We start from the raw sequence: 17,533 nt of genomic DNA, 5'->3' as shown, positions 1-17,533 counted from the left end.
TACATGTATTTACATAATAATAAAACATATGCATATGTTCAAAACTATTATAACCATAAAGATATTTAACGTTTTCGAGTTATAATGTGCCCTTTCACCCCGTAAAACGTTAGTACTTCCGGTTGAAATGCTTTCCTAAATGTTCGTGATTTGTGTGCTTTTACTGTTTAAATAACCACTGTGATGTTTAATAGATATATATATTGAAATACATTAATAAGCCATATTTTTATTTTTATTATATTATAACAGTATTGTTACGAGAGCAATGAATGCTGATTGTATGCTGCATTTTGTGAGACTTTTGTATAAACGTGAAACTATCAAAATAATAATAGAATCTCTAATTTTATAGCTGCAGTTTGGTGAAAGTGACATTATTTTTAGAATGGAAGAAAATAACATTCGAAGGAGAGGACAAGGAGGTGGAGTCACACGGTTCGTGCCGTCACTGGTATAAAATCATCCTCGTGTTTCTTTTTCGTTCCTTCGCTCTTCCTGCACTGCACGTCTTGTCTCGTCTCAGAAGCATCTTGAACAATGGGCTTTGGCGATCTGAAAACCCCTGGCGGCCTCAAGGTCCTCAACGACTTTTTAGCCGACAAGAGCTACATCGAGGGGTTGGTAGGCATTTTTACCCATTTTTGTTGTATGTATCGACCAAGCTAGCCAGACAATCGACAATGGCGTCGCAGTTGACAAGTTCTTTATGTTAGCGACCTTCTCGCTAACGTTAGCGATCTAAACTTCGTGCAAAGTATGTTACGGATATGATTGTGAATTCATAGTTTTATTTTATTTTACTCAAACCCGATGCTAGGTAATGGTGTTAAATGCTCTTCCGTGACGTTAACTACTAATTTAGTTTGAATGACGTGGACGGCTGCACATGAAGGTGCTAGATTGGAGGGGAAGTCGAATTTTGGTGATTAGGTTCTCGGTGCCGAGATTAAAATGTACTGATGGCTCGGCTGGTAGGTTACATTTATCATTCCGGTGCATTTTTATCAAACCTAGTTGTCACCTGATTTTTAACTGTGCAAACCCTGGAGTGCAGTTTGGTGCACAATGTGAAATTGTATGTTATTTAAGTAAAATGGCTAGGTAGCTCGAAGTTTGGGGTGACGTATTTGGTTGAATTGGAAGGTCCAGAATGCTCAACTAGTATTCTGCAACTTGTGTGATGGTTATCAAGTATGATATGAAATCACGGGAATCTGCGCTACATTACTTTTATATCTGCAATGTGCTGTAGGCACAGATCTAGGAGCCAATTGTCTTCATTCTATGCTGACTTTCAACTTTCCTCCCTGTGCAGGTGGGTGCCCTCCCAGGCCGACGTGGCTGTGTTCGATGCAATCTCCTCAGCCCCCTCAACAGTCCTGTGCCATGCTCTTCGCTGGTACAACCACATCAAGTCATTCCAGAACCAGAAGGGCAGGTGAGTTGTGCACTATAATTGCCAGTTTATCAAATTACTAGTTACCATTTGCTACTGATCTAGGATTTGCGTGATGATTTCACACCATCTTTCGCCTGATTGCCTGATGCACCACCTTCAGTACTGATGAATCTGGATCATAGATGAAAATAAGATGGGTGAATACATGAATTGGGACATCTGTCTAACTTGCCCTCCCCACCCTCTCTTTACCTGTTCTCTACTCACTGTTCCCTGCCCTTTGTCCTCTACTTCTGTCTTCCCCTTTTCTTGTCTCCCTCCCCTCATTGCAGTCTGCCAGGAGTAAAGAAGCCCCTGGGCCAGTATGGTCCTGCTGGGGTGGAGGACAAGACAGCTGCAGACTCAAAGGATGATGATGATGACATGGACCTGTTTGGCTCTGATGAAGAGGTGACTGCATCCTGTTTTGAATTCAATTAAACTTTATTAATCCTGAGCTGTTTCAAATTATGTGCAATGTCAGACGCAGAGCTATCCATGTTGGCCCCAAATGTTCTATGACAATGACTCTTATGGAGTCTTCAGTGAGCTGACATATAAAAAATGAAGATGGGGCAATGTATTTGTAGAATCTAACATGGTTGGCTGTTGGAAATCCATCTCAAGCATAGTTGGCTGACCTCTGTAAATCTATAGCGCTGTTCCCCCCCCGAGCTATGACTGGGTTATATGATCATCCAACCCACCTTTCGGCTGATCTAGTGATGTACCACCTTTTAGTTTGAGTACCCCAGTGTCTCCCCTACTGTTGAGTCGTGGCCGATCAGCTGACCCCACTAACCTTTGACTTCTCACCCCTGCAGGAGGACGCAGAGGCAGAAAAGCTGAAGGAGGAGAGAATCGCAGCGTACGCCGCCAAGAAGTCAAAGAGTACGTCATGCACGGCTAACCTTACACACCTTGTGCAATGTAGACTAGAAAAGTCACATGTGCACTCCCTGCGACGCTGTGAAGGACCGAACGTTGCCCACATGCACAAAGCTGGCTATTCTATGATGATCCTAACACCATCTTTCGGCTGATTCGTGATGGACACCTTTTTATGATCTGAGTACTACCAGACAATAAGGTCATTGCTTGCTTGTTTGGTTGTTTTGAGGGGTTGACACTCACGGTCAGTTTGTCTGTGCTTTCTGTGTGCACATCTCTCCACCACAGAGCCCACACTCATCGCCAAGTCATCGATCCTGCTTGACGTGAAACCGTGGGATGATGAGACGGACATGGCCAAGCTGGAGGAGTGTGTTCGCAGCATCTCAATGGCCGGCCTGCTTTGGGGACAGTGTAAGTACAGGAAGAGTGCACTAGAGGTGGCTGGTGAAAGGATGACAGCATTGTAAAGACTGGAATGGAACTGCTATGGTTTCAGTCCAGCCATTCACTGGAAACATCCTGAGGACAGTCCAACAGTTACCAGTGCTATTATTGACTGCTGCAGGTTAAGTTACAATACTGCTGGTTCAGTGCTGCTTTGTCGTTCCCCCTGCACACAAATGTGTTTCCTACTATCCTGGTCTGTCTGCACTCTACGGAGGGCAGGGACGCTTGGTCTCAAACACTTTTCTGTAGATCTTGCTCAATCTGTCATGAACTCTGCTCTTTGATTGGGTGCCGTGGCTAGAATGTCTCCACAAACTCATGACATCTGTTCCTTTCTTCCCCTTCAGCCAAGCTGGTACCAGTGGGCTATGGCATCAAGAAGCTGCAGATCGGGTGTGTGGTAGAGGACGACAAGGTGGGAACAGATCAGCTGGAGGAACAGATTACAGCCTTCGAGGACTACGTCCAGTCTATGGATGTGGCTGCCTTCAACAAGATCTAAAACTCAAACACTTACCAACAAAGACACTGAGCACTTTGGGGCTGCAATAAAAAGCACTTCAGATGGAATATGTTTGTTAGTTACATGTTCTGACAAGTGGTTCTGCCTGGTTCATGTAGCTTTTGAGGAAAGACTTGTGTGTTTGGGAAAACTCGGCTGGTGAATTGCAATCTCTGAGGGTCCTAAAGGTGCAATATGCTGAAATCACTGCCATTTCCTGGTTGTTAAAACAGTTTATGTAGAGAATCATAGTACCATCTAAACTGCTGAAATGTATTCAATAAACACAAATATTGTATTTTCAGCAGTTTAATGGTTTGTTGGGAATCTATTTAGAGGCGTAGTTTGTTTTTGGGATAAACACCAAATGAACTGTGGTAAACACAGGCTTAGGTCTTGTGTTCTGAGTAGCATCAGTAAACATTGCGTAATGAGCACAAAGGTGAAGTTAACCGGCTGCCATCTCAGACAAAAGTATAAGATCTGAGACTTACCTCGGGCCTTATGTTCAACTATTCAAAAAGGTTTGTAATTTCTTCCCATAGGGATACCTGGACGACCCCGAGTTAACTCGTTTCGGGCGAGCAGTCTAGTGACAGATTTAAATCAAATTTTATTTGTCACACACATGGTTAGCAAATGTTAATGCGAGTGCAGCGAAATGCTTGTGCTTCTGGTTCCGACAATGCCGTAATAACCAACAAGTAATCTAACCTAACAATTCCACAACTACTACCTTATACACACAAGTGTAAAGGGATAAAGAATATGTACATAAAGATTTATACAAATTCTATGTGCATTTGGTCGGGTCTTCCAAAAACTTACATGGCTGCTTTACAGCTGTCATTCTGAAATGTTTGACCATAGAGACTAAGGGCATAGCTCAGATTCAATTCAAAATACGTTTTACCCTTAAATTCAATATAACCTTGGGAGACGACAATTGTCGTTAGACATGTTTCACATAAAGGCAACCTGGGGACCCGAGGTAAGCGAGACTCGGCAGTGTAACTTCCCTTTGAATGATGTTGCCACAGCATAGTTCAATGGCTGTACCAAAGCTGGTGGATGAAGATCTTACTCAAGCCGTTAACATTGACGAAAAATGGCCACAGTTCCGGGGGAGGGGGTGCCTCCTATAGACACAAATGCGACATCTGTGTGGTCTGCTTAGTTCATTGACTAACGTTAAATGAACCAACAAATATTTGCGAGATGGATGTCTTGCTTCCTCTTCCGTAATCTCTGGTACCGGTAGGAATTCGTGTCCGCCAAGCCGGGTAAACGTCACTTCTCCGAGAAGAGCAAAATACGGATGCCGAACAGAACCGAATGGAATAACAAAACAGGTGAAAAGGCGGGAAGGTATGTTTGTGTGGATATGGAAACTAAACTCGTTAAAATTTACAACGGGTCTCTACTGTATTATATTTCTCTAGCATGTTTTTAGTCCCGGAATCTCCCCGTGCAAGCATGGTTAGCTAACGTCAGTGAGGCTGCTACTACTAGCTAGCTAGCATAACGAAATCAGCTATTTCCCAACTGTTTTAAAACTACGTTACTTGCTAGATACCTAAAGCTATGTTGTGTTTATTAATTATGCATATCAGTAGTGTTGCAGATTGCAGTCATCCAGCTAGCTCCTTGCTGTAGAAGCGAAATTGTGATTTCTTTTGAGAAAGCTAATCGAGGACAGAGCAGAAGGCCAAGTTGGCTTTCTGTGCCTAGCGTGTCCTCGTTCCAACCAATCACGGCGTAGCTTGCTGTCTAGCCACTTAACTTTCGCGCGATCTGCAGATTTCCAATGGAACGCCACGCGCCGTGGAATAAATAGCCTACATGCAAGATACAGATCTCAGTAGGCCTAAGCAATAACATTGGAATTGTAAACTAGCCAGATAACTTTTGTTGTGTCCTTATGGCAATGCTGGAAAAGCAAATAACCTCTGAAATGCCGCATCTTTTAATTGCCATGTGTCACTACTTCAGTAGTTGGTCCAGAATCAGGTTGCCCTTGGAGATGGGAGACTGATCTGACATAATGTGATTGGCCAGCCTGAGACTGAAGCGTCCCTGACTCCTCCCCCAGCGAGTGAGTTCGTTTCTGGTGTTTTGGATATGATTTATTTCACAACAAGCCACACAACTTTTATGTACAGGATACACATTTATATTTTAGTCTCTGTGTGTGTTTTCAGATGTAGAACACCAAATGCCTGCTGACGAGCAGTCTGGCCCCTCTGCTCAAGGTAAGAGGACAGAAAGTACTACTAGAATACTCCAATCAAATTTTATTTGTCACATACATGTGTTTAGCAGATGTTATTGCGGTTGTAGCGAAATGCTTGTGAGCGTGCATGCAAGTTTGTATTGTCTGAGCGTAAACGGCGTCAGTGTGCAAGATTAGCATATAGCGCTGCCTCTATGAACTTGCCTCTGACTGGGTTTGAGCCAGGGTCCTCTAACACACGTGACCGCCCGCTTGACAACGTATAGAAAAGGATCCAATTCGATAGCACCATTTGCGATATTTCAAGCTAGCTGTGGAGTGAACGTCCTTATCTCTGATACATGAAGTTATGTTCTGTCTGTTTGTCTGACAGATGCAGAGCAGGGTCAGACAGATCCACAGAAGGAGATGGACACTGTTAGCAGGTGAGTCAACAAACACCCACAGGGGCTATTTGTCATGATTGTGTTTTGGTTGTGTCCACATCAGTTGTGTTGTGTTACATGTTGTGTTCTCTGTCTTCTCAAGGGGGGAGAGGGAGGAGGAGCAGCCCGGGCCATCCAGAGTTCCTCCCCCCAGACAGGGCTACTGCAGCTGCTGCCAGATACTCTACAACAACGTGGAGCAGCACATCCTAAGCCCCAGACACAGGGAGGTGGTTCATAGTACTCGCACCTACGTCCCATCTGGAAGCCTGATGGAGAGATTCCTATTGGACGTAATCCAGCATCACCCGCACCTCTACAACGACCCTCGGTAACGCACTCACACAATCCGTTAACATCACCCTCAACTCTCTATCCCTGTCAGTATGATTTCTGTCAGCCCTAGTCTCTTTCCTCTGATTTACCTTTCTGTGTGTCTTAAGCCCCACCCACGCTGACCTGCCATCTCTGAGCAGCCCGCTGGTTCCCAGGGAGGAGCTATTGGATCTCTGCGCCAGCGATGATGACGGGGCGTCGTTCGGAACCCGAGAGCACATGCCCAGCTCTGACGACTCTTCCTGTCAGCTTGTTTACGTACAGGAAGCGGATGTTGCCTCGGAAACAAGGACCAGCCAACCAGAAGAAGGTAGAGGGGGAAAGGCGGAGTCAGAGAGGTTAACCCCAACTGCTCCAGACCAGGATATAAGACCAAGTTCTGGGGAAGGGACTCACTCACACACACCTTCCCCTGACCACTTACCAACACACCCCACAAGACCTTGTAGCCAGAAGCAAACCCCTCCTCCGGTCCACCGGAAAGCACACAGGAAGACCAACCGGCGGAGAGAGAGAGGGAGCAACTCCTCCTCTTCCTCCATCCATCCTCCCCGCTCCCCCGCTTCTCCACAGTTGTGTGCTACCCCAACAGACCAGAGAACCCAGGAAACACCAGAGAACCAGCCTCCCTACAAGCCAAGGGACCGGACCACAGACCCCAAGCCCCGGACGGTAAACACTGGCTGGGCCGCGTGGGCGGGGGTGCCCCCCTGGAGGCGGAGGGAGACCCAGAAGGAGCTGGCGTTCTCCGGTGACCACTCCGACCCTGAGGGGGACACAATAGAGGAGGTGATCCAGAGACACTGCTACGGCCGCAGTCCCACACAACACCACCAGAGGGACCACAACATATGGACAGGGGGGGAGAGAGGGGAGGCAAGGGGGGATACGGACAGCTTCCACCTTAGCCTCCCTGACTCACTGGGAGTGAGTTCGGGGTCGGAGGACTGGGATACCCCTGTGCAGGTGGCTATCGGGAGTGGGCAGGAGCGGAGGAAGGACATCCCTGTGGTAGTGGGCTTAAGGCAGGGTGGAGGGGAGCGGGAGGGCAGGGCCCTGGCCTGTCTCATGGAGGTACAGGTGAACATGGAGGACCAGATGTACACCAGCCAGCTGGATTCTGCCCTCAACCCTGAGACTAGGACAGCGGGGGAGACAGGGATTGGGGAGACAGAGGGAGAAATGGAACGAACAGTGGAGGAGATTCTCCCTGCACTCCCCCACATCCCCGTGTCGTTCCTGGGGAAGACGTGGACCCAGGTGCTGCTGGAGGACGAGCAGAAGGTGGAGAACATGGTCCGAGAGTTCCGACAAGGAAGGTTCCTCTGCTACTTCAAAAGCGAATCCCTCGCCAGGTACGCACAGACCAGATTTTGACCTGACTCATCAGGAGTATTTCTACATCATTGAAATCCACCAAACGGCTACTTTTCTCTCTCTTCATGTTCATATTTCTGATGATGTCATTCACAGGCACGGGAAGCGGAGCAGCAGAGATTTGGGGCGTGGCCAGAAGGAGGGGATGGAAGACGGGGGGTGGGTTCCCCTTGCTGACCATGACAATGAAGATGACAACCCAGAATGCCACATGAGGGGGAGGGAGGTGCTTAGGCGGAGGAAAGTTAGTAGGAGTTATCGCCTGGCGTCCAGGTGTCAGGTGGTCAAAGTGAGTCACGGGACACAGACTACAGCAGCAATCATCCCCACCATCCGACAGAGAACACTGGACCAGACAGGCACATCCCCGGACATCCTAATGCTGCCCTGTCAGGACCCCGGCGGTGACCAGGAGAAGACCCCAGAGATGAAGACAAGGCTGTGCTCTCTCCGCCTGCCTGTCTCCTACTCCCGCATCATGACCCCCCTGCAGCCCCAAACCACTCTGATCTATGTCCTCTCCTCCCCCGAATCCCCTCCCTTTGACCCCAAGCCCCGCCTCAGACCCATCGCCAGGGGCAACCGCGGCAGGAAAAGGTCATGTGACGGGTGTGAAGGCAACGTGGGGGCCAAGGTCAAATACAAAAGGGTTCCTTTGAGGTACTATGACCCTGCCACCCACCGCATTCTGAAGACCCCCCCCAAGGGCTTGAACCTCACCCCCTCCTCCTCTGGCCTCCCCAGACCCCCCCAGTCCCACGTGGTCAGACAACTGTTCAGGAGCCTGAGTCCAGACATCAATACAGAGAGACAGGGGGGAGAGGGAGGGAGAGATGGGTCGGGGGGTAGGAGGAGGGGTCGCAGCGGGGACAGTGTGGCGTCAGGGTCACTCTTAGAGGCAGGGGGGTCATTTGGGGCTGGAACGTCGGAGGCAAGGTCATCTGTGACTACGCCCTTCAGCCGCTCCTCTCTGTCCAATAGCAGCCGATTTCTACTGAGCACGCTCTCTCCCGACACAAACTCTAACCCAGAAGTGACCCGGCAGCGGAGGCGGAGAGGAGGAGGACGGGAACGGAAGTTAAAGACGGACCGACCTCTAACCCCTGAGAAAGACCACTCTTCTCCGTACAGGCCTTGGACAAGAGGGGGTAGGGGAGAACGGCAACCAGCAAGACGCAGCTCAAAAAGGGGGCGACCACTTCAAATCAGCCCTCCACCTAAACCTCCACCACCCCAGGACCTCTCTCCCACAGTCGAGCCCAGGAAAGGGCCCTCGAGACGGGTTGCAGAGAGTAAGAAACTCCCAAGGCCCAAAAGCCCAGCCAGGGGGGTCACTTCGACCCCTCTGAAACAGGCCATCAGAACACCAAGCCGCCGGTCGTCCCCCCGACAAACCCCTGCTCCACTGCCCACCCGGACACTGAGGAGGAGAGTGAGGAGATGACGGGATGCATCTCAACAGTCTACAGTGGCTTCCTTTCCTTGTCTCCTTTCCTCCAGCCGCACTGACATGAAATAAGATGGCCGTGTTTAGCAGGGTGAATGTTCATAATGTAGCAGATACAAATGTCACTACTTCACATGATAAGAGCTATGTCTGCGCCACTTCATTACAATTCTACCTGAAACGTTGACTGTTTCCACGTTGCTTTCTCCTGTCCTGCTTTCAGTGCAGATGAAGGAGAGGAGACAAGGAGCATCTATTGAGATGTACCCTGGCTCTCTGAAAAGATGGGGTGAGAGAATGTAGAGAAGTGGAGGAGAGATTGCCTCTTCCTCCTCTGCTTCCCATCCTTCTCTCATATGGTCATGTTTTGCACAGAAACCAGCAGCAGAATAGTTAGCAGGATGTTTTTCAAGCTGTCTGTATTGACATGGTGGTTGTTGGATTCTCAGTTTTATTTTTTACAATCAGGATATTTTTTTACTTTATAAGGACTTTGTCAAAAGCTTGTTTATTTAATAAATAATGTACATGAATTAAAACATTTTGTCATAGGTTTCTCTAATGAAAGAGCAGAATCATTTCAGTACAACTGTACTTCATACAAATATCAGTTTCATACACAGGAAAGTATGGAATTTAGACAATAACTCACATCATCAGGCGTCAAAGTCTAGAGAAGCCTTCTGGATACATGCTCTGGCCTGTGGTTGTGTAGGAGGATGGGGCATGAAGTGTGTGCGTTTGGGACGGAGTGTGTGTTCACTGCATAGACGAGATGACACACAGAGTCCCCCACTTCCTCTGCAGCCTCCAACAACTCCAACTCCCGTCTGCAGTCTGGAGAAACATACTCATACCTTAATACACACAACTACACACCTTCACACAACTACATACACATAGTAGTGTGTAGAACTAGAGAGCTCATCCGTAAACTCACCTGTATGTGTGTGAGTGTGTAGCGACAGCTCACTTATTAGTTTTTGAACCAGCTCACACAGTCGCTCCTCCTCCACTAAACTACACATCCCAGAATACTCCTCTTCAGAGACACTCTGGTCTTTCATTGGCCCAGTGACCTGTCCATCACAGGGCTGTGGGTTAGAGGTAATTCTCCCGTGCATTGTGGGAGTGTGAGTCTCTGTGACTGAGTCAGTCTCAGTCTGCTCCTCCTCTTCATCATCATCACCTCTCTGTTCTTCTGTCTTCATCTCATTCCTCTGCATCTTTGCTGTGCAACATTCTTCCTCCTCTTCCCTCACCTTCTCTTCCCTCTCCTCCTCCTCTTCTCTTTCTCTGGATCCAGAGGAAGATGCAGAGCTCTGGGACTCTACAGGACAGGCTATGTCTCTCTCTGGCCTGTATTTAGCATGTGGGATGACATTAGCATGAGGCATGACGTCAGCATGTGTCCCTGACATGCTAAGAGCCTGTTGAAAGGAAGAGGGAAGAAATTTTAGTACAGCGAGTCAGGCCTGTAGTCTGAGGTGTGTGTGTGTGTGTGTGTGCGCACATGCATGCACGTGTGTGTGTGTGTGTCTACCTGTGAGCATATCCTGCAACCTGAGTGTGTGTGTGCATGCATACACATATGCGTGTCTACCTGTGAGATCATATCCTGCAGTCTGAGGTTGTGTGTGTGTGTGTGTGTGTGTGTGTGTGTGTGTGTGTGTGTGTGTGTGTGTGTGTGTGTGTGTGTGTGTGTGTGTGTGTGTGTGTGTGTGTGTGTCTACCTGTGAGATCATGTCCTGCAGTCTGAGGTTGTGTTGTCTCAGAGTTTCCATGTTGGCCTCCATCTCAGAGCAGCGGTCCTCCAGAGAGCCCTGCTCCGACTGAACCGTTACCCTCCACACCTGCAGCTCCCTCTCCAGCAGCCTGGACACACGCACACACACACACACACACACACACACACACACACACACACACACACACACAGTGTAATGAGCATCACCCAGACTATAGGTTAGGTGCTAGGTTAGGAGGTTAGAGTGCTACAGTGATTGAGGCTCACCGTTTGTCCCTCTGCAGGTCCCTGATGTCCTTAATGAGGACAGAGTCTCTCCTCTGGGGACAGAAACAACAGACATGAATCAATAGAGGATCTAGTGGAGCGCATCAATAATCTTCTGAAGATTCATTTAGCATAAATCTGAACCGTACTAAAAATCCACTGGGCTGAGAGGTGAGGTGTGAAGGGAGAGGGGTAGAGGTGAAAGGTCACCTGTGGCTGTGCTTCCTCCTGCTCTTCCTCAGTTTGCAGGGCTTTAGATGCCTTCCTGGTCCTAACAGCTGGGGGTGTGGCCAGCAATTGGGGAGGATTAGTGGGAGGGGCTCTGTCGTCAGGCGGTGTGTCCTCAGCGGCAGACTGAGGTGAAGGGTCAGGTGCAGTGAAGCTGTTAACACAGAAAATACAATGGAAATATGTATTACTCTTTTTTTAAACTAAAACAAACGTTTTTCTTCTCTTTTGGTGTACACACAGGTCCATCTCTGATTGGTCTACCTCGTCTGCGGCTCCCCTCGTGACTCCGCCCCGATTTGGCCCCTTCTCCTCTCTGCCTCCCTGTGTGTGTATCGCCGTGGTAACAAGGCGTGGCGGGCGCTGTATGCTAATGAGGCTAGGGACTCTTTCCAGGATGGCTGGAGACGAAACACAACCATCAATCACAAGTGTGTGTGTGTGTGTGTGTGTGTGTGTGTGTGTGTGCGTGTGCGTGTGCGTGTGTACCTGTACCTGAGTGCAGTGCTCCAGCACTGGGTGGGAGCTCTTGTGTTTTTTTGTGTGTCTCTCTGTCAGAAAGCAGGTTTGGCACAGATGAAGGTTCACACACTTCATACAGCGATACCTACAACACAGAGAGCGAGAGTCTGAGACACACAGACACACACACACACTTCATACAGCGATACCTACAACACAGAGAGAGAGTCTGAGACACACAGACACACACACTTCATACAGCGATACCTACAACACAGAGAGAGAGTCTGAGACACACAGACACACACACACACTTCATACAGCGATACCTACAACACAGAGAGAGAGTCTGAGACACACAGACACACACACACACACACACTTCATACAGCGATACCTACAACACAGAGAGAGTCTGAGACACACAGACACACACACACACTTCATACAGCGATACCTACAACACAGAGAGAGTCTGAGACACACACACACGCACACATTACACAGACACACACACACTTCATACAGCAATACCTACAACACAGAGAGAGAGTCTGAGACACACAGACACACACACACTTCATACAGCGATACCTACAACACAGAGAGAGTCTGAGACACACACACACGCACACATTACACAGACACACACACACTTCATACAGCGATACCTACAACACAGAGAGAGAGTCTGAGACACACAGACACACACACGCACACATTACACAGACACACACACACACACATCATGCAGAAAAATATGGAGCACAGACACCCACCTAAGTCCAGTGATGGGGTAGGCCTTGCAGGTGTGGCAGCGTACGGAGTGTGTGACGTTCTCGCTGACTGACAGGCGGTACAGGGTGGGGAGCCACAGCAACAGACAGGGCTCACACTGCAGCCATGAGAGGACATGCTCCTCACAAACACACGCACTCACCACCTACACACACACACACAAACACCTTCAGCATCTATCTAACTGCTGATTATTTACATAAACGCTCATCATCTACATGTGATTACAGTTGTAAATGAGTACTATCAAAACTAATGGAAAAAGAAAAGAAGAATGTATTCTCCTAACCCTGTTCTCCTGACCCTAACCCTGTTCTCCTGACCCTAACCCTATTCTCCTGACCCTAACCCTATTCTCCTGACCCTAACCCTATTCTCCTGACCCTAACCCTGTTCTCCTGACCCTAACCCTGTTCTCCTGACCCTAACCCTGTTCTCCTGACCCTAACCCTGTTCTCCTGACCCTAACCCTATTCTCCTGACCCTAACCCTATTCTCCTGACCCTAACCCTGTTCTCCTGACCCTAACCCTATTCTCCTGACCCTAACCCTATTCTCCTGACCCTAACCCTGTTCTCCTGACCCTAACCCTGTTCTCCTGACCCTAACCCTGTTCTCCTGACCCTAACCCTATTCTCCTGACCCCATAACCAACCCCCCCTCCTAACCCCATGACCAACCCCCCCTAACCCCTCCTAACCTCATGACCAACCCCCTCTCCTAACCCCATAACCAACCCCCCCAACCCCTCCTAACCCCATAACCAACCCCCTCTCCTAACCCCATGACCAACTCCCCCTAACCCCATGACCAACCCCTCCTAACCCCATAACCAACCCCCTCTCCTAACCCCATGACCAACCCCCCCTAACCCCATGACCAACCCCTCCTAACCCCATGACCAACCCCTCCTAACCCCATGACCAACCCCTCCTAACCCCATGACCAACCCCTCCTAACCCCATGACCAACCCCCCCTAACTCCTCCTAACCCCATGACCAACCCCCCCTAACTCCTCCTAACCACATGACCACCCCCCCCTAACTCCTCCTAACCCCATGACCAACCCCCCCTAACTCCTCCTAACCCCATGACCAACCCCCCCTAACTCCTCCTAACCCCATGACCAACCCCCCCTAACTCCTCCTAACCCCATAACCAATCCCTCCTAACCCCATGACCAACTCCTCCTTACCCCATAACCAACCCCTCCTAAACACATGACCAACCCCCCCTAACTCCTCCTAACCCCATGACCAACCCCCCCTAACTCCTCCTAACCCCATGACCAACCCCTCCTAACCCCATGACCAACCCCCCCTAACTCCTCCTAACCCCATGACCAACCCCCCCTAACTCCTCCTAACCCCATGACCAACCCCTCCTAACCCCATGACCAACCCCTCCTAACCCCATGACCAACCCCTCCTAACCCCATGACCAACCCCTCCTAACTCCTCCTAACCCCATGACCAACCCCTCCTAACCCCATGACCAACCCCCCCTAACCCCATGACCAACCCCCCCCAACCCCATGCCCAACCCCCCTAACCCCATGCCTAACCCCTCCTAACCTCATAACCAACCCCTCCTAACCCCATGACCAACCCCTCCTAACCCCATGACCAACCCCCCCTAACCCCATAACCAACCCCTCCTAACCACATAACCAACCCCTCCTAACCCCATGACCAACCCCTCCTAACCCCATGACCAACCCCCCCTAACCCCATGACCAACCCCCCCTAACTTTCTTATCAGTACACATTAAGTCATAAATCATTCTTTTGGACAGGGGATAGTACTCATTTGCTACTGACGATCACACACACTTACCCCACTGAAGCAGGAACGAACGGCTGTCTCAGCTGAGCCAAACACATGGTTCTCCTGCACTACAGCAGGCACCTACAGACACACACACACACACACATAGGCTAGACATCTAGTCAAATGGCTACCCAGAATATTTGCAGTACCCCCCCTTCTTTACACCACTGCTACTCTCTGTTGTCATCTATGCATAGTCACTTTAATAACTCTACCTACATGTACATACTACCTCAACTAACCGGTGCCCCCGCACATTGACTCTGTATCGGTACCCCCCTGTATATAGTCTCGCTATTGTTATTTTACTGCTGCTCTTTAATTACTTATTCTTATCCGTATTTTTGGGAAAATGCATTGTTGGTAAGGCGCTCGTAAGTAAGCATTTCACCGTAAGGTCTACGTATTCGACACATGTGACTAATAAAATTTGATTTGATAATCATGTGAGGTAGTACTCAGGTGTGTTTGTGTGTGTGTCTAACCTGGCTGAGGTCTTGCAGTACGACTCTGAGACCACTCCTGCTCACCGTACCGCTCTCTCTCCCACTGCACCTCTCTGCCAGACGAACCAGAGCTGCAATACACACAGGGAATGAACACAGAGTGTATATCATGTGTGTCTGTGTGTGTGTGTTACTTACCCTTGTGTTTGGCTGAGAGTGTGTCTGCTGAGAGAGAGATGAGAGCGGCTTCAACTGACCTGCGACAGACAGCGCCAGTCTGTCCCCTGGGAAAGACATACACACTTTAGTTTACAGACGTAGTGTGTGTTTGAACAGTTGTGTGTTTGAACAGTTGTGTGTCCTCACCGGTCAAACAATCTGTACAGCAGTCTGCAAGTCTGTTCTGGCGCCTCTGCCGACACCTGCCAAGGTACTTCCTGTGACACGCTTTGGAACATCCTGTTTGTGCACTGTCTCACTTCCTGTTCACTAAGCCCCGCCCCAGTGTCCCGGGCTCCGCCCAGAGAGCACAGGGCTGGGATGAGCTCCCGCAGTGTCACAACATGCACTGTAACACACATTCAGAGCATTACAAACGTACACTGTAACAGATTACACACACCTAAAAAGCCTTTCATTTAAACACACACACACACACACTCACTATGGCAGAGTTTCTGTAAGGAGCGGAGCTTCATTGCAGTGCGGTACACAGCAGGACGCACTTCATTCAACCCCTCTGAAAAGAAGACACACAAAATGAGGTTTGGAATGCAGGTAACACACAAAATAATGAGGTAGAACACATAATATAGAAATGGAACACTAGAACATTAGAACATAGAGCATGGACCACAGAACTAGAACATATATGTAGATATCGTAATGCATGGCTAGGGCTAGGGCACAATGCACAACAAGAGAATAAACAGAATCGAATAGAGTCCTTTACTGAACGTGACCCTCTGACCTCTAACATAGAATTTACTCACCAATGCTATCCATATCCATGAGGGTATCACACTTGCGCCTGAGTAAAGAGTGATGAAGGTCATTTACACACATAACATTACAAGGTCTAAGCCTTATCTAAAATCTAAAATACAGACTGACGCATGATTGGACAAATAAGGTGTCAGATTGGAATATCTGGGACTAGATTTGTTGTTAGCCAACCGAATGAATTGATCGGAGAGGAAAGAAGAGAGACATGTATGCAGGAGGTCGTAGGAGGAACCATGGAACAAGAACGGGAATATTAGGACAGGGACACAGACACTTGGATTTCTGAGGAGGAATGGAGGTGGAAAGAGAGGAAGAAGATGTTGAAGAGAATGAGGAAAGCAGAGGTTGGATTTGAATGAGTTCTGGAGGGGAAATGGAAGTGAATGAGGGCGAGTTAAGTGAGATGGAAGGTGTGGTGAAGAGCTTGGAACCTGAGCTTGGCATCGTTGGTCATGGTAAAGAAGAATCTGTTTAAGTAGGAGTGAGAAAGTGGACCTTTGTTTTTTGGCGGATCCATTTGTGGTTTCAGGGTGAGTGAGAAAGGAGTTGGGTGCAGTTGAATCAGTACACATTAAGTCATAGGTCATAAATCATTCTTTTGGACAGGGGATAGTACTAATTTGCTACTGATGATCACACACACACTTACCCCACTGAAGCAGGAACACAATTTTGGCCAAGACCTGTTTCTTGCTTTGCTCTTAGGAACAGGTCACCATTGGAAGGAGGGATTTCTGGCTTAGCGTTAAGTGTGGAGGTGGAGCAATTGAAGTTGAAGATTCCTGGTGTTTGTGATGCGAACCGTTTGGTGTGACGCAGGCCTGGTGGGGAGCGTGGTGAAACAGAGGAGTCACTGTCAGTCCTTCTGAGTTGAGTCAGTGTCTTTACCCGACAAAGTCATGTTAGGATACATCAGTTATTACGTTAGATCCTTTGTGCCGAATCCACTGCAGTGTTTCAGGTGCCACGCTTGTGGTCATGTCACAGCAGAGTGTAGGAGGGAGATTCCAAGACGTGGGTAGTGTGCAGGAGGGCATGGGACAGAGGACTGTGAAGTTTTGGTGGATAAAGTTGTGTGTGTCAATTGTAGGGGTGCCCATGTTCCTGGGGATCGGAAGTGTCCGGTGCGAAAGAGGCAGGTTGAGGTGGCTAGAGTCAGAGTAGTGCAGAAGGTGTCATATGCTGAGGCAGTGAAGAAAGTCGAGGGAGATGGGTCAAGGGTGAGGGATCCTGAGAGGATCCCAGTGAGTCGTAGATTTGTGCCAGCACCGAAGGATAGGCCAACGAGTGATTCATGCTTCAGTAAGGTTGGCTTCTTAGTTTTCATAGCAATGGTTATCAACTGTATTGCAGAAATGGAACGTAAATCACAGAAAATAGGTGTTGTGGTGGCAGCTGCAGAGAAGTATTTGGGTATATGAGATTTGACTTCAGAAGAGTTACAGGGCGTGTTGAGTGATGGTGTCCAGTCCTCCCAGGCAGTAGGCATGGTGCAGGAGCAGGTAGGGTCAAAGTAGTGGAATAGGGTAGTGGGTTTTTAATGAGTGTAGGTGGTTGCTGCCGAGAAGTACATGGGTGTACGAGATTTTACTGCAGAAAAGTTATACGATGTTTTGATATTTTATTTGTATGAAATATTGGTATATA

At 48.6% G+C, this 17,533-nt stretch overlaps 3 protein-coding genes across 6 annotated transcripts; 2 read left to right on the top strand and 1 right to left on the bottom strand.

Annotated features, from left to right (window-relative positions):
* Nucleotides 1-474: 474 nt before the first annotated feature.
* Nucleotides 475-3,352, top strand: eef1b2 (eukaryotic translation elongation factor 1 beta 2). The gene is made up of 6 exons (XM_038980176.1): nucleotides 475-620; nucleotides 1,319-1,441; nucleotides 1,735-1,852; nucleotides 2,266-2,332; nucleotides 2,621-2,746; nucleotides 3,130-3,352. The coding sequence occupies exons 1-6, from the start codon at nucleotides 541-543 to the stop codon at nucleotides 3,282-3,284; spliced, it is 669 nt and encodes a 222-aa protein (XP_038836104.1). The 5' UTR covers nucleotides 475-540; the 3' UTR covers nucleotides 3,285-3,352.
* Nucleotides 3,353-3,702: 350 nt separating this feature from the next.
* On the top strand, nucleotides 3,703-9,653 carry zdbf2 (zinc finger, DBF-type containing 2). 3 transcript variants are annotated; one of them, XM_038980171.1, is made up of 7 exons: nucleotides 3,703-4,636; nucleotides 5,277-5,379; nucleotides 5,486-5,536; nucleotides 5,891-5,942; nucleotides 6,046-6,273; nucleotides 6,386-7,633; nucleotides 7,752-9,653. In XM_038980171.1, the coding sequence occupies exons 3-7, from the start codon at nucleotides 5,500-5,502 to the stop codon at nucleotides 9,097-9,099; spliced, it is 2,913 nt and encodes a 970-aa protein (XP_038836099.1). In that variant the 5' UTR covers nucleotides 3,703-4,636; nucleotides 5,277-5,379; nucleotides 5,486-5,499; the 3' UTR covers nucleotides 9,100-9,653. The 3 variants fall into 3 exon arrangements, with proteins under 3 accessions (XP_038836099.1, XP_038836098.1, XP_038836097.1); XM_038980170.1 differs by having other exon boundaries at nucleotides 3,703-4,652; nucleotides 5,280-5,379; XM_038980169.1 differs by having other exon boundaries at nucleotides 3,703-4,652.
* Nucleotides 5,450-15,907, bottom strand: dytn (dystrotelin). 2 transcript variants are annotated; one of them, XM_038980173.1, is made up of 15 exons: nucleotides 15,874-15,907; nucleotides 15,546-15,620; nucleotides 15,248-15,449; nucleotides 15,080-15,165; nucleotides 14,921-15,012; nucleotides 14,442-14,513; nucleotides 12,586-12,749; nucleotides 11,840-11,951; nucleotides 11,609-11,745; nucleotides 11,327-11,498; nucleotides 11,117-11,169; nucleotides 10,836-10,977; nucleotides 10,043-10,532; nucleotides 9,755-9,939; nucleotides 5,450-7,044 (listed from the first exon to the last, which is right to left on the bottom strand). In XM_038980173.1, the coding sequence occupies exons 1-14, from the start codon at nucleotides 15,890-15,892 to the stop codon at nucleotides 9,773-9,775; spliced, it is 1,983 nt and encodes a 660-aa protein (XP_038836101.1). In that variant the 5' UTR covers nucleotides 15,893-15,907; the 3' UTR covers nucleotides 5,450-7,044; nucleotides 9,755-9,772. The 2 variants fall into 2 exon arrangements, with proteins under 2 accessions (XP_038836101.1, XP_038836100.1); XM_038980172.1 differs by lacking the exon at nucleotides 5,450-7,044 and having other exon boundaries at nucleotides 9,524-9,939.
* Nucleotides 15,908-17,533: the final 1,626 nt, after the last annotated feature.

Source organism: Salvelinus namaycush, chromosome 40 (genome assembly GCF_016432855.1).
Source record: "Salvelinus namaycush isolate Seneca chromosome 40, SaNama_1.0, whole genome shotgun sequence".
Taxonomy (NCBI): Eukaryota; Metazoa; Chordata; class Actinopteri; order Salmoniformes; family Salmonidae; genus Salvelinus; species Salvelinus namaycush.
Note: the sequence above shows the minus strand (reverse complement) of the source record. Positions and strands in the feature narration are given on the sequence as shown.

Coding starts and splice junctions, on each gene's coding strand:
- eef1b2 (XM_038980176.1), top strand. CDS start 541: ATGGGCTTTGGCGATCTGAAAACCCCTGGCGGCCTCAAGGTCCTCAAC. Junction 621..1,318: donor GACAAGAGCTACATCGAGGG/GTTGGTAGGCAT, acceptor CTCCCTGTGCAG/GTGGGTGCCCTCCCAGGCCG. Junction 2,747..3,129: donor CGGCCTGCTTTGGGGACAGT/GTAAGTACAGGA, acceptor CTTCCCCTTCAG/CCAAGCTGGTACCAGTGGGC.
- zdbf2 (XM_038980171.1), top strand. CDS start 5,500: ATGCCTGCTGACGAGCAGTCTGGCCCCTCTGCTCAAG. Junction 5,943..6,045: donor GAGATGGACACTGTTAGCAG/GTGAGTCAACAA, acceptor TGTCTTCTCAAG/GGGGGAGAGGGAGGAGGAGC. Junction 6,274..6,385: donor CACCTCTACAACGACCCTCG/GTAACGCACTCA, acceptor GTGTGTCTTAAG/CCCCACCCACGCTGACCTGC.
- dytn (XM_038980173.1), bottom strand. Junction 11,746..11,839: donor TGCTGGAGCACTGCACTCAG/GTACAGGTACAC, acceptor TTTCGTCTCCAG/CCATCCTGGAAAGAGTCCCT. Junction 11,499..11,608: donor CGAGGGGAGCCGCAGACGAG/GTAGACCAATCA, acceptor CTGTGTTAACAG/CTTCACTGCACCTGACCCTT.